Source organism: Drosophila teissieri, chromosome 3L (genome assembly GCF_016746235.2).
Source record: "Drosophila teissieri strain GT53w chromosome 3L, Prin_Dtei_1.1, whole genome shotgun sequence".
NCBI classification, from domain to species: Eukaryota; Metazoa; Arthropoda; class Insecta; order Diptera; family Drosophilidae; genus Drosophila; species Drosophila teissieri.
Genome location: NC_053031.1, coordinates 3,677,297 through 3,691,235, shown reverse-complemented (window position 1 = coordinate 3,691,235; position 13,939 = coordinate 3,677,297). Strand labels below are relative to the sequence as shown.

Below are 13,939 nucleotides of genomic sequence, written 5' to 3'. Positions count from 1 at the left end.
TAAAATGTTCTCCTTTACTGAACTGTTTTCTATCCTTAGAACCACATCGGAGCAGATCAACAATGAAATCAACACACTGGACGGCAGGATCAGAAGAATAGCCAGGCAGATCGAACAGCCAGCCACGGATGCGGACATCAAGGAGCAAATGGCGGACTTCCTGCAGGCCGCCGAGTCAGAGCTATCCGTGCTCCAAGCTGGCATGAAACAGGTGGAGTCCATGCGTCTCAAAATGTCCGAGTTCTTCTGCGACGACGCGGCCACCTTCCGCCTGGAGGAGTGCTTCAAGATCTTCCACAATTTCTGTGATAAATTCAAGCAGGCGGTCAAGGAGAACGAGCGCCGCCAGCAGCAGGAGCAGCAGGCCACGCTCAGGAGGAAGCAGCGCGAGGAGCAGCTGGCCCGCAGAGCCAGGCAGAGTAAGTGCATCGCATGTGCTGGGCAAACATGTTTCTTACTTACTTAATTCATCCACAGTTGGTCAGGCTGGCACGCCAGTTTCCGATTCGGAGCACTCCTTCTTGGGCGATGCTCTCTTCGATCCCAGGGCCAGTCCAGCACTTAGTCGCCGGCACCTGGGATCCGGAGAGCTAAGCAATGGTTTCATCCGCGTGGAACAGGATGGCGCCTCGCCGGACATCACGCCCAACGGAAGTCTGAGACGCCGGCGTAGTCGAGTACTGGCCGAGGAGGATGACCTGATGGAGTTCCTGAGGAGTTCGACGGGTCCTCACGATGGACACCACAGCAGGGAGCGGAAGGCGGCCTACGGCAGCCTGGATCGCTCATGGGCTCGTCGTGCCCGCTCCGGCAGCTCCAGTCGCAAGCGACCCGATTTGCTCAACATTGACTTTGGCCTGGATCGCGAACGGGCCAGCTCCCCGGCTCCACTTCTTCAGCAGCAGCAGCAAAATGCCCAGGAGCGACTGCAATCGCCGCTGGCCAGTGCAGCTGGCACGCCCACAACAGCAGCGAATACGCCCACGGGCAGTGGATCGGCGATTACTCAAACGCAGTCTACTAACGAGGATGCGAAACCAAGGTGAGGGATACATCTCCTTCCCCTTTTCCTTTACATTATTAATAATAAAAACTGATGCATTTTACAGAATATCCCGTGAGTGGCGCCAGAAGATCGAGACGTGGCTTCAATCCAACGAGAGCGATGAGAAGCAGAACGAGGAGTACAGGCGCAAGCGTCGTCTGGTCAACGCCAATCGGCGATCGCTCGAAAACGAAACTGGTAAGATTCCCCTAGAGATTCGGGTAAAAAAAAGGATCTTTTAGACATATTCTATGTTCGCAGAAAACGAACGAAAACTGGACCCCTTGCCGGAGGAGAAGATCCTGCCTTCGACGACGACAGCTACGCCAACGAACACGCCCACGACAACTAATCCCACTAACTCCACTACCAGGACGGATCAGGAATACGGCAAATACCAGCGCGTCTACGCCGACTGGAAGCCCTCGAGGACGCTGGAGCAGACGGACGTGGTGGCCAATCTGCAGGCCATTGCCGATGCCCAGCCGCATGATGCACTGCGTCAATATCGCCGACAGCGATCGCAGGAACAGTCGAGTCCCATTGCACTGCAATCGATAGCCGAGGAAGATCGTCGAAAGTCCCTAATCCAGAAACAGGGCGAAAGGGACATGAGCAACGAGCGGTTGCAAATCTACATCAGGCGATCTTCCAGCCGGGAACTGCAGCCTGCGAAACCGGAGGAGCAGCCACAGCCACCCAAGTCACCAAAGCCACAAGTGTCGGACGACACCTTTGCCAGCCTGCTCAGCCACCACAAGACCCAAAACGAGCTGCAGGGTTCGTCCAAGGACGTGGATGCGGATAATATAGAGACGCCTCCAGTGAGCCGACGGGTCATAGCCACACCCACCACCACAGTGGTCACCGTGAGCATGACGGACAAACCAAAGCCTGTGACGGAGGAGAAGATCAACTCAGCGGAACAGGATGCGCCGGGTCACTTTGATCGCCATGCCCTGGCCCGCCGCACACGACGCTATAAGAGACCCACGGACTACAGCAGTGGCAATGAGGATATCCTGACCACCAGCACAGCAGAGGCGAAGTCTTCGCCATCGAAGCCAGAACCACCCGCACCCGAGAAGTCCAAGCAGAAGGAGCGGACGATCAACAAGCTGGAGAAGGTGGGTCGCCACATCAGCTCCATCAATCAGGAGGATGTGAGGGAGGCCATTCGGAATCTGAAATCGCCCACGGGAACTCCAGAACGACCTTGGAGTCCGCCCCGGGAGATCACGCCCTCCAAGCTAAAACTGTCCGCCAGTGGACACCACCACGAGCTCAATGACGAGGGCTTCGAGGAGACCCAGAGTCTTGTGTCGGACACTCCCTCGCATGGAAAGGGTGAGAGCACCAACTCCTCCTGCAACGAGGGCGTAAACGAGACTCCTGCCCGCCAGCGTCCGATGCAGAAGCAGAAGCCCACAACCACCAGCATCACCCAGATGGGCAGTCGGCTGGCCGATCGCCTGCAGCAGGCCAGGATGAAGAGTTCCGGATCCCCGGGAGCGACAGCCAGCAAGTCACAAAACCAAATCCCTGCCACTCAAACTGCAACGGTCAAGAGGAGTCTCTCCGCCAGCCGACCGCTCCGCATGCCCAACGGTCAGCCGTTGGCCAGTGCAGCACCGCTAAGATCCGCGTCCGCTGTTAGACGTTCGCCGCAGGAGCAACAGGTTCTTTCCGGCGTGGAACGCAGCAGTTCGAGAAACAGTCTGCGCTCCTCGCGATCGTCCATCAACAGTGGGGCATCCACGCAAACGGTAGTTAGACGACTGCCCGCCGTCCAGCGAGCGGGAGCCACTGTGTCCGTTGACTCCTCGCCCAGCAAGAGACCACTGGCCGCCCAGAATCTGCGACCTAGCCAGGGACGTGGAGTCCCCGCCAGCAGAAGCAGCAGTAGTGGCTCGAGTGTGGGACCCAGTGTGATCCTGGTGCGCAGCAAGATGTCCAACACCGCACCGAAATCGAATATAAATGGGAGCACCAGTTTTAAGGAGAATCAGTCCCAGTCCCAACCCCAGTCTCAGTCCCAGTCCCGGATGAGCGCCGCTCGCAGCGTGGTGCTGGTGAAGAATGCCCTCAACCAGCAGCAGCAGGCCAGGATGAGTGCGAATGCGAGTCCGCAGCAGAGGAGCACCAGCAGCAGTCGATCCGTGAGCAGCTTCATGCGACCCACGGCGAGCAGTGCCACCAAGCGACAGAAGTGAGGGCACGAGGTCCAGTTCAGTCATCGTCCAAGTTAACGTCCCAAGTTTACACATGTTACAAACGCGAATGCATCCAACTCCAAGCCGTCCAAGCGACAATTTCGAATTTCTAAGCAGGACCTGAAACACAAAAAACAGCACACATATAGTTGTTACAGTTGCACTATTTTGAGAAGTTATACAAATCTGAAGAATTCCCTGCACATTCCAACTCAAGGTCCGCAAATCCTTAATACAAAAGACAAAAACTTTCCAACTCTTAAATATATTTGAGCACAAAAAAAAGCATGACAAAAATACTAGCATGTACTACTCAACTAAAACTTAGGATAAGCAAAAAAAACAAAAAAAAAATGTTAAAATCGTATTTTCAATATTTAACATATAGTTGTAGGCATTATTCGATTATACGATCACATTAGGAGACTTTTTATAGAAGTGCGTTGTTTACAAAGTGTGTAGTTGAAGAAACCAAAACGACAATTACAAATCTTTAAATAAAAGAACATAAGCTTTAATCTTAATAATAAATAAACTAGATAACTACGATCAACTAAAGCTATGCAGCAATTCCATCCAAGGAGTCCAACAGCTCCCGCTGCAACTCGTCCTGGGGCAGGGCAGTGGAGTTCACATAGTTATCCTTGTCGAACCACTCCCTGTGGTTCTCCAAATAGCTGCAAAAGCAATAGATTAGCTTTGTTGTGAACTAGAAAGGTCTCAGACTTACTTGATAAAGGCGTCGAGGTGGGGAAGTAGATCTTCAAGCTTCTTATTGCTGATTGGCGATGCGTTTAAGAACATAGGCATTTTTACTGCAAGTACCATGAATTAATGTGTGCTTTAGGTTGCGAAAAGGATGGTACATACTCATCAGTCTAACCAAGTGAGGAGCGCCAAAGACCATGGACTTTTCTGGCGGTGATTCCGCTGATAAAAGCCGCCACTTGAATGTTTCGTGAAGAATTCCGCGCATCTCCATAGGTAGTTTGTAGGCAGCCGTGTACGGAGAAGTCCTCTCATAGGCCTGCGCAGTGTTTTTCCCACTGGTAGTCACAATGTAGAGCAGGCACTTTTGCAACTGCTTCTCGTACTCCGGACCGCCGAGAGCAATACCACCGATCTGTCCATTAGTGTTGCCCGATCCTTCTCCCACTGGCGTGCCGTCCAGACCGATCAGTTCCGTGTCGCCGCTGGGATTGATGTACTCGTACGACTTGTTTAATATTAGGCTGCAGTTGCGCATGTTGATGTCTGTGAGATAGTTGTGGACGTACTCCTTCTCCTCTTTATACAGCAAGTGGTCATCCACGTGGAACTCGAAATAGATGCGCAATCCGTCCACCACCTCCTTCAGCATGCAGACGCTTTAAACAAGAGAATTAGTGGGTTGCTAGGTATAATATAAAGTGGCAACTAACCTGGACATAACGCGATCGTATTCCCGTTCCATTCGGGCATTGCGACTCTGCGTGTTCCTGGCTCTCGAGCTGTCCTGCTTGATGCTAATGGCTAGCTCCACGGCCTGCTGCTTGACGAAGTTCTCCATTATAGTCACGATGGGCACGCGGGCAGGCAGGGCGTGCTGTTTGCCTAGTACCTTGACCATATTCCGATCGTACTCTATTAGCTCACGCAATCGCTCGCTGACGCGCATCATAACGCGATCCTCCTGGGGCACATGGCCATCGACAGATACATCATTGATGTTATTGTGATAGTAGGTCTCCGTTTGCCGTCCCCGGTTTCCCTTTAATCGGCCATCGGCGGGCGCGGGTTTCTCCTTTCGCTTGCCACCGCTGTTGTCACGTGTCCGGTTGCTTGCTGCTCGTGGAGTGGGCGCCATTTCGTGCTCCGCCTTGAGATGTCCCGTGTCCAGTGGGTCCACAAGTGCTTCTTCAACGTGTGCCGCTTTTCCGCCGCGTTTCTTCTTGGCCGCCGGCTTATCGGGTGTGCCCTTGTAGGAGTAGTCACCGCGACTGTGTGGAACATAAAGGGAAATTCGTTACAAAGGTCTTCCTCGCATATCTAGTGGCTTATCTCACATCTGCAGCTTGGCGGCTTCGGCCAACTCCCTCTGCAACTGGCGATTCTCCTCGGTGTTTTTCAGCAGGACGGGGGCGCGCACACAGCGATCGTAGGAGGGCCGCCAGCCCTGGAAGTGGATCTTGTATTCGTAGAACCTCAGGCCATGTTCGTTTCGGCGCTCAAAGACGTTCAGAACCTGGGGCAAGTACGGAAAAGTGCAGGAAACGGAAAATCATTTGTGAAAACTTCGCCTATGACGTTTGCTTGACACTTCAATGTGCGCTTGTGTGCGTGCCCGCGTGTGTGTGTTTACCTTGCTGGTGTAAAGAACACGGGCCTTCGATTTATCCGGCTCGTAGCAAAGGACTATCTCGCCCTTGTGGAAAAGCGGCGTCTCGTCCCATAGCGCCGACATCACTAGCAGCGAATTGGGGGCTAGGTAAATCACTTAGTTATACAAAATAGTAAATATTGAATTCAACGTCTGGCGTCTCTTAGATGGTATTTATATCGAATGTGCTTCGCGATAAGCTATCGAAGCGGCTATCGAATAAGTGCTCTAGCTTTTCGATAATATCGACTATCGGTGCTTGCACATCCTTAGCTTGCCGGCTTAAAGTGTGACCAGATCACTGCAAGGCAAAATGCATTTGTGGCGGCTTATTTAAAATCATATTCGCAATTACCCTTATTTCAATCGTAGTTGTACTTTTTCTTATTGCTCTTTTAATAAAAAATGTCTTTACTACTTTAAGAATAATTCTGTGGCAATTGTGTGTTTTTAAGCTAAAAATCTAAAAACAAACCAAAATATGCGGTCATCCTGGTTGCTAAGGACAAGAAAAACCAAAACAAAAGCATGTCCTGAATCACCTGTTCGTTTTCACACTGTGCTGCAAACTTTTCACCAAGATCCTACCATGGCCGGTGCTCCCAACTGGCTTCACGTGGACACGGAGGACGAGAGTCCTTCCCAACATCTCACCACACTGTCCAGTTGCATGGCCCTTAGTGACGTGCAGTGCGACGGATATGTCCGGCTGCTTGCGGCGGACATTTCACTGGACAATGCTGCCGAGGAGCCCAGTGCCACACTCAAGGTTTTCCGTGGTCTAAAACTCAAACACGAACAGCCACTGCCGGGGATTCCCGCGGCCATTCAAAGTCTCTATATTGATGAAACGGAGCCCAAAACGCCTGGTACATTTATTCTTTAAAAAACATTATTAACGTTAATCATGAATCATTTGAAATTTTCCAGTAATTGCCGTGGCCATCGCCGAGTCAGTGCTCTTCTATCGCCACCTAAAGCCGTACTTCAAGTACACAATTCCCGCACAGGAATCCGAGGATCTGGAGCTGGAGGTGTGGCGCAAGCTGCCGGTTGTGAAGCCAAGTGCTCATCCCGCCCTGCTCGACTCCCTGAAAACCATTGACCACTCCAAGCTGTCGCGGAAATCGCAGCGCCTTCTGCAATTGGACGAGCAGGAGCGGGAGAACTTCATCGCCACCCATAAGGACTCGCCAGTGGGTCGGATTGGCAGTATCGTGGCCATGTGCTGCATAAAGCGCATCTCCAGCGATGCCAATCCGCCATCCCACTTGGTTCTGGCCACCGATACGGGGCACATCATGATCCTGGAGCCGCAGGGTTTCAATTTGGTTTACCAGGGCACGGCCTGCGATGATGAAACTGCCGTGCCGAGCCTGATCTCCGTACAGGGAACCTTTGAGACGGATTTCTGCATCGTGGTGGCCACGCGGAATGGCGGTGTCTATCTCCTGCGCAAAAGTCAACCCGAGGGGCAGGAGATTTTCAAGCTCGGAATTCCTCTAACCGGTCTCCTGCTGCTACCCATCGATCAGACCATAATCGCCTCCACCATGGACAATCGCTATCTGTGCTACTCGAAGCGCGGCAAGCTGTTATACCAGGTGCCTATGGACGATCTGCCCGTTTGCCTTCTTCCGCTGCCCCTCACCCATCTGGGACTCACCCTGGTGGCCATTGCGCTCAGAGGCGGAGTGGTCAAGTTCTATCTGCAGCGCTATCTGGTCGACGAGTTTGTTCTGGAGGAGACGGTGGACGCCATGCTCTACGGACGGATGGGCATGGAGGATCATGTGCTCACCCTCGTCACTCAATCTGGTGGAATCGTGGTTAAGATCCTGAGACGTGTGTCCCGCTTTGAGCCCAAGCCTGGTGATCTGGCCAACAAGCGAGCATTAGGCGATCACAAGTCCATCGTGGATGCCTCGATCCTGGATAAGCCCAAAAAGAGCTCCATCTTCGTGGAGCAGGCGGCACGGGAGAAGCAGCAGGCCAAATGTGAGTTAAAGCTAACAAATCTAAGAATAAATGGGCTTACGAGTAAGTGACCATCAGAACTAAGCGTAATTTTCCATAAGTTTAACGATTATGACTAAATATGATAGAGGCTCGAATTCCCATTAAAATCGATTAGAAGGTGATTCTGTTTCCAAGAAACCCTCAGTAATACAATTTTTCCGAATTATTGTTATAATCAAGTTTTTTTCTTCATTGTCAAAATTGGTTTCAAATTCTAATAGATTAAATTTGTCATTACTATAATTTTGGTATCAAGAATGAAAACCCGCAAATTGTTAAAACCTTTAATTTCCAGCAACCTACGGTAGTTTCCAAGTGGAGCTGTGGCGCCTTCGCCACACGGCAGCCCGGGCCACCATCGATGCCATCAACTCCTCGGAGAGCACGATATCCGGAGACCTGACCCACGCCCCCGTGAAGCTATCCGCCGAGGTCTGCGGCAGTGGACCCGCATTTCGGCTCTACCTCACCGTGCAGAACCTGTCCACCTTTAAAATGGCCTCCAATCTGGTGGTTCTACTCCACGCGGACCGCCGCCACTATACCATTCCGCAGACATTGGCCCGACTGCCCAGTGTCCTGCCCGGAGTTCCTCTGCGGGTGGACTTCGAGGTGGTGGCAGTACTGGATCCCATGGACAAACTGCCACCGGCCAGCCTCACACCGGACAACTCCCAGATTCGGGTTATGCTGATGAAGGCTGGCCAGGCCAAGCCACTCATCGCAGCCGCCGTTTCGATGCCCCAATCCGAGGCGGCCTTCTAATAGAAATATGCATGTATGTAAGCAGCTTGTATATTCATAATAAGATTTCTAGTTTATTTGTCAGATGGAGAATAGTCCTGAGGTCGGGCCTTAGGCGTACTTGGGGGCGTACTTCTCGTACACCTTCACGTAGGCCTCCTTGGCGGCATCCTTGGAGAGACCCTTGTTGGAGTTCCAGGCCTCGTACATGGCCTTCTTCTTGAGATCCAGAATGCCGGGCTTCTCGATGTTCACATCGCCAACGGTGGCCTGCTTGAAGAGACCGTAGAACTCCAGGAACTCGGAGTCGGTGGGCTTCTTGGAGAAGTTCTTGGCGAGTTCGGCGGCTTCCTCGAAGTTGACCATTTTGCTGAGTTTGTGAGTGATACGTTACTACATTAGTTCTCCTCGCCAACGGCGTTCTTATATAGGCAATTTCAATAGATATTGGGAAATTTAATTAGTTTAAATGTGAACGGCTGCATTGACCAACTTGGTATCCAAAATGCCGCTCCAATAGTTTAATTAATATTTTTTGGGGAACCTTTGGGGTAGATACTACTATCTACCTACCATGGAAGGCCGAAGAACTATTCTTAGTAACAGATCGTGCGACTTCACCATGATAACATAGAACAGCACCTGACTCACGTGAATTAGGTGTAAATCAGAGGCCATGATAGCATGAAAATATGGGCTAGCCATTAATTAAGGTATTGGGTTTTTGGCTATCCGGATTTCTGTATGTGTTGGGGCTCGGCCCAATCAATCAATCATAGATAGTGGGTATATAGCTTTCTGCATATGGCTCACTCCACTTTTTTTGGCAAGTGCAAGAGCGCTGATAAGCTGGCCGTCTGACTAATTATATATTTCACTGCCCCTAGGAGGAACTCTCACTTTTCATGATTACTCGAATATATAAGTACGTTTATGATAAGCCCAAGTGGGAACTACAATTGCAGTGGGGCCCTGATAAGATTAGCGAAAGGTGTGAGCCATGTTTGCCAATATATAAACGGTGTTCACCCCCAAAATCCGCACAGATTGTTTTTGTTTACCGAAACCAACCAGCAATTACCAGCAACATGCCCACCGTGAGTATTACATGGCCAACAAATTATGCCATCGTTTGTGTAACCATTTCCATTGTGGACCCTTCAGTTTGAGGAGATCGTCGAGAAGGTCAAGAACTTCAAGAACCTGCCCACCAAGGAGGAGTTCCTCGAGTTCTACGGCTACTACAAGCAGGCCACCGTCGGCGACTGCGACATCGAGGAGCCGGAGGACGAGGAGAAGAAGGCCCGCTACAACGCCTGGAAGAGCAAGGCCGGTCTGACCATCGATGATGCCAAGGCCTACTACATCGAGATCTACAAGAAGTACGCTGACCAGAACGAATAAGCACCACCCTAGTCTTAGAGCCTTCGATGCATGTGGATAACTGTTGTAACTGTATTTATTGTAATTTTATAATAAACCAAACAAACACGTATGCATTTAAACTGAACGCAACCGGCATTCTTCTATAACTTTCCACTCGAGTTGGCGAATGCGTCTTATGACCCACTCCATGCTTATCTTAATCTGATTTGGCTGTATCGGATAGGAAGTACTACAAGTATATATACACGAAATTCTTTTTTTTTTATTATATCGTTTTGGTTTGGCAAGCATGGAATGAATAAAATAAGATTACCCACATCAGATTTATCAGATTCTTCTCCTATTCATCTGACTGCCCAACTGGCACCACATTTTTAATAGTCCAATGTTTAATGTTTAATCTGCTCGATATAAATAACTCAATACTGCTCAAATAAGCTTAGAAGTTAGGATAGGACAGACCCATAATTATGAAAAATTATCATAAACAAATTACTTACAGAAATCTTTAAAGTTCTAACTTAGTTCTTTGTGGAAATTTTCCACCTCCGATGTCCAAATAATTTACTAAAATATTTTTGGGAAAAAGTTACTCATTCGGAAGACTACGTGTAAGATTGTGAATGATTGATTTGATTGGATTTTTAATCAACAATACGGTGATGGGTGCTTCCTGTTAAATACTAAACAAAAATAGAAACCTAGAACAGTTTGTTAGTCAGCTTACAAGTCTAATCAAATAGCGAAGTTTATTTATCATAATTATGATTGTGCGGTGTTGTGAGTAATATTTTACTTTAATAGAATATGTAGAGAAATGTATCTCAAAATTATAGCACACTTTTAGGAAGTGAGTTAAGTGTAGTTATCACCTGAACACAATTATTTGTTAAGAGAAAAGCGAATTTCGGCGAATTTATAACGGACGCATGTTCATATATGTATATAAAAATGGTTTAAAAAACACTCCGAAAAATGGAATGAATACTTCCCGGAACGTGTTTACAGTGATTCTAGTTACATTACTTAAATATATATAAATGATTTTATGATGCCCAATAAAGGAAAAAAGGGGGACAGTCCTGCAATAATCAGCTCTTTGCGTAGCTATAGATTGATAGCTCGAATTTGAGTTAAGTTCGTCATTGTTTATGGCTAATCGTAAAAGTTCAAAGTTAAAGTCCGGATGCGAATTCATAGGTGAATCCACCTGGAGTGCGCCCTTGGCTCCCAGAACATGCAATAAACGATAAGTGTATCCGGGGGCTATCTCCAATATCGCTACCTTTGACAAAGTCGCTCGCTTGTAGTTGGGCAGCGAAATTAGTGAAATAAAGATATCGATATCTGCTGATTACCAGCAAAATGGGAATATTTGACTAGCGCCAATAAACCAATAGAAAAATGAAAGGGTCTCGAAGCTTTATAAGCGCGAATGCTAGGCCCAGAAGTATTCAATCGTCTTTGCCTTTTCAGCGGTAAGCACATTAGCGAAGGATCCTTGTGGTTAAACCATATTTAATTGGGACTTTTACTCTCCAATTTTCAGCATTACCAACAAGAATCCTATACTAACAACATGGTGTCGGTGAGTATTCTGCAGCTTGGATATATCGTCAAATAAGTGAAGGATTGCCTCAAAGGAATTTCCCATATTTTTCACTTGTTTGGTGTTATATAAGACTCATTTGATTCCTATAATAATCGCTGTCTTCGCTTCACCGAACAGTTCGAGGAAGCCACTGAACTCGCCAAGAAGTTCACCAAGAAGCCCACCGATGCCGAGTTCCTGGAGTTCTACGGTCTCTTCAAGCAGGCCACCGTTGGCGATGTGAACATCGAGAAGCCCGGCGCTCTGGCCCTCAAGGAGAAGGCCAAGTTCGAGGCCTGGAACTCCAACAAGGGTCTCTCCAAGGAGGCCGCCAAGGAGGCCTACGTGAAGGTGTACGAGAAGTACGCCCCCAAGTACGCCTAATCCGGCATCCGATCCGATTCGATTCGATCCAATCAGATTCCGGACCCCCCATGCACCTGCCATCACTACTATTTAGTTGAACAATAAAGATTACCAGATATATGAGCAATAATTAGGTGTTTGTGCCGCTGAGCAGCATTTTATTGGAGCTTTCGTGCATTATGGGGATTTGGGATAGGTGGGATAGGTGGGTCCCCTCGAACTTTGATCCGGTCGAGATTACGTGTCTTGGCAGCGGTTTGGTCGGCCGAATTATCAGGTAATCGAATTGGGAGCTGTTATCAGTAGGCCTGCATTATCACCACCGCGATTGCCTAACCCACTTCACCGAAAGCTTCCCGATCCACTGAGAACTCGGGTGGGAGCTTCTCCTCTCTTAATTCGCTCACTGGGGAGAAGCTTTCTCGTTGAGGGCGATCGTGCGATATGGAATGACTTAAATTGAAAGTCACCGCCGGATTGGAATTCAGACACTGTTTAGTTCTGTGCCAGGCAACACAACAGTAAGTGTATAGTTTAAATTCAATTACCCCGCTGCTGATAGGGGATAGGTGGTAATATCAGTGCCCACTAAATTTGTTTGTGACACATAAAGTGGACATATCGTGCGAGTTTAAACACCTGCAGAACTCAATTATGGAAATTCGCCTAGCAGCAGGCACTGAGCAAAATATAGTGCAATCAAGTCGGTTTCGAAACGCATATTCTGGAATGTACCATAGAGAAGCCTTGTCACTTTGACTTTTTGCCATTTTCAACGCCCATAAACTAAGTGCCTTTAATGATTACTTATTTTAGGATTGCAAACTTAACTTGGCGAGACCATATGTGTCAGGTATTTTGCTCAGTGCTGGACACGTACCAAGCCCACGTCCGTATCCAAATTGGTCGAGATTCGCCGGCCAAAAGCGGCCGCTAACGGTTGCCCGCTCCCTTTCAAAAATCTCGGAGACGAGACACACATTTGCGTCTGCTGTTTCCGCAGCATAATTTCCCAGTTCTACTCGAATTATGTATTTAGTTTTTGCTGGGAGAAAGTCGCAGATGCGTGTGTGGTGCGACAAACAAACAGTCATTAGCAAACATTCGGTGGGTCTTTGGGATCGACATCGAGATCGCCCCACGAGGCCAAAGGTCACTTCCAGCTGGTTGTGTTTGGCACACGCCAGCCAGCCTCCTCACTCGGAACTGGTTTTACTTATTATGTTAATAAACATTAAGCCCACTTAACCACTTTATAAACATGAGTAATTCAACTTTTTTTACAATTCCACTACTTGCAGACAAAATCTAACCCAGAATGGTTTCCGAGGTAAGTACTTTTCCCAAATGATAATGCACTGATAACAACAGTCTACCAAATTTAGGGCCTTAGCTGCGTGATAGCCTCACTGCTAATCACCTGTTCGATTGCTCTACACTGATCGAAACCTATTTAAAAAAAAGCGATGAACTTTTCATTCTTAAAACGAACTTAACGTGGTGTGAGATAAGATTGTGTTTCCGTTAAGTCAGCGACAGCTCTTCAAATAGGTTTTCGTTTGAAAGGGAACCACAGTTTTCAGTTGAAATCGATAATTGTAACTTAATGTTAGATGAATATTTGTAAGTAGGTGGCAAGGGTATCATTATATACAATTTCTAGCTACTAGTTGATTAGTTTGTTAACTAGGCAAGAATGCATTATTTCATTTCAAACCTTATCGGCTTGATAGATTTTCAACTAATATACCTTTTCATGTATCGCTAGCAATTCAACGCCGCCGCCGAGAAGGTGAAGAGCCTGACCAAGCGGCCCAGTGATGACGAGTTCCTCCAGCTGTACGCCCTGTTCAAGCAGGCCAGCGTGGGTGACAACGACACCGCCAAGCCGGGTCTCCTCGACCTGAAGGGCAAGGCCAAGTGGGAGGCCTGGAACAAGCAGAAGGGCAAGAGCAGCGACGCCGCCCAGCAGGAGTACATCACCTTCGTGGACGGTCTGGTGGCCAAGTACGCCTAAACAAAACAAAAAAACCCCAATCCCCAATCCCAATCAGCAATTAGCGATCTTAAACCAGCTAGAGACTATTGTAATCTTACCTTTAATGCGGAATAAACTGTGTATGTTAATTTTGTACTAAAAGATGTTGACCCCCGGTGACTCACGTGGTGCATTCGCTTGGCCTGCGGCTATTTAACTGGCAAATAGAGGAAGTGGC

General features: G+C 48.5%; 7 protein-coding genes across 7 annotated transcripts in view; 5 read left to right on the top strand and 2 right to left on the bottom strand.

Annotated features, from left to right (window-relative positions):
* The window catches only part of LOC122616099 (formin-J), a 29,671-nt gene extending 25,882 nt beyond the window's left edge, over positions 1-3,789 (top strand). Inside the window, exons 8-11 of the mRNA XM_043791391.1 lie at positions 40-419; positions 478-1,042; positions 1,110-1,243; positions 1,307-3,789. Coding sequence (XP_043647326.1) covers positions 40-419; positions 478-1,042; positions 1,110-1,243; positions 1,307-3,258 — 3,031 coding nt within the window. The 3' untranslated portion in view covers positions 3,259-3,789. The remainder of the gene's footprint in view (positions 1-39; positions 420-477; positions 1,043-1,109; positions 1,244-1,306) is intronic.
* Positions 3,790-3,802: 13 nt separating this feature from the next.
* On the bottom strand, positions 3,803-5,806 carry LOC122616100 (protein male-specific lethal-3). Its single transcript, XM_043791392.1, has 6 exons — positions 5,600-5,806; positions 5,304-5,482; positions 4,680-5,237; positions 4,129-4,625; positions 3,989-4,073; positions 3,803-3,935 (listed from the first exon to the last, which is right to left on the bottom strand). The coding sequence occupies exons 1-6, from the start codon at positions 5,699-5,701 to the stop codon at positions 3,818-3,820; spliced, it is 1,539 nt and encodes a 512-aa protein (XP_043647327.1). The 5' UTR covers positions 5,702-5,806; the 3' UTR covers positions 3,803-3,817.
* Positions 5,807-6,194: 388 nt separating this feature from the next.
* Positions 6,195-8,569, top strand: LOC122617128 (Bardet-Biedl syndrome 1 protein homolog). The gene is made up of 4 exons (XM_043792837.1): positions 6,195-6,486; positions 6,548-7,615; positions 7,932-8,414; positions 8,466-8,569. The coding sequence occupies exons 1-3, from the start codon at positions 6,207-6,209 to the stop codon at positions 8,399-8,401; spliced, it is 1,818 nt and encodes a 605-aa protein (XP_043648772.1). The 5' UTR covers positions 6,195-6,206; the 3' UTR covers positions 8,402-8,414; positions 8,466-8,569.
* On the bottom strand, positions 8,473-8,752 carry LOC122617130 (acyl-CoA-binding protein). The gene has a single exon (XM_043792840.1). The coding sequence runs from the start codon at positions 8,744-8,746 to the stop codon at positions 8,492-8,494; it is 255 nt and encodes an 84-aa protein (XP_043648775.1). The 5' UTR covers positions 8,747-8,752; the 3' UTR covers positions 8,473-8,491.
* A 565-nt stretch (positions 8,753-9,317) lies between these two features.
* Positions 9,318-9,867, top strand: LOC122617129 (acyl-CoA-binding protein). The gene is made up of 2 exons (XM_043792838.1): positions 9,318-9,477; positions 9,545-9,867. The coding sequence occupies exons 1-2, from the start codon at positions 9,469-9,471 to the stop codon at positions 9,782-9,784; spliced, it is 249 nt and encodes an 82-aa protein (XP_043648773.1). The 5' UTR covers positions 9,318-9,468; the 3' UTR covers positions 9,785-9,867.
* A 1,285-nt stretch (positions 9,868-11,152) lies between these two features.
* LOC122617353 (acyl-CoA-binding protein-like) lies at positions 11,153-11,853 on the top strand. Its single transcript, XM_043793191.1, has 3 exons — positions 11,153-11,244; positions 11,316-11,354; positions 11,496-11,853. Exons 2-3 carry the CDS (start codon positions 11,346-11,348, stop codon positions 11,739-11,741), a joined length of 255 nt encoding a protein of 84 aa, XP_043649126.1. The 5' UTR covers positions 11,153-11,244; positions 11,316-11,345; the 3' UTR covers positions 11,742-11,853.
* Positions 11,854-12,142: 289 nt separating this feature from the next.
* Positions 12,143-13,863, top strand: LOC122616804 (acyl-CoA-binding protein homolog). The gene is made up of 3 exons (XM_043792369.1): positions 12,143-12,244; positions 13,025-13,053; positions 13,492-13,863. Exons 2-3 carry the CDS (start codon positions 13,042-13,044, stop codon positions 13,738-13,740), a joined length of 261 nt encoding a protein of 86 aa, XP_043648304.1. The 5' UTR covers positions 12,143-12,244; positions 13,025-13,041; the 3' UTR covers positions 13,741-13,863.
* Positions 13,864-13,939: the final 76 nt, after the last annotated feature.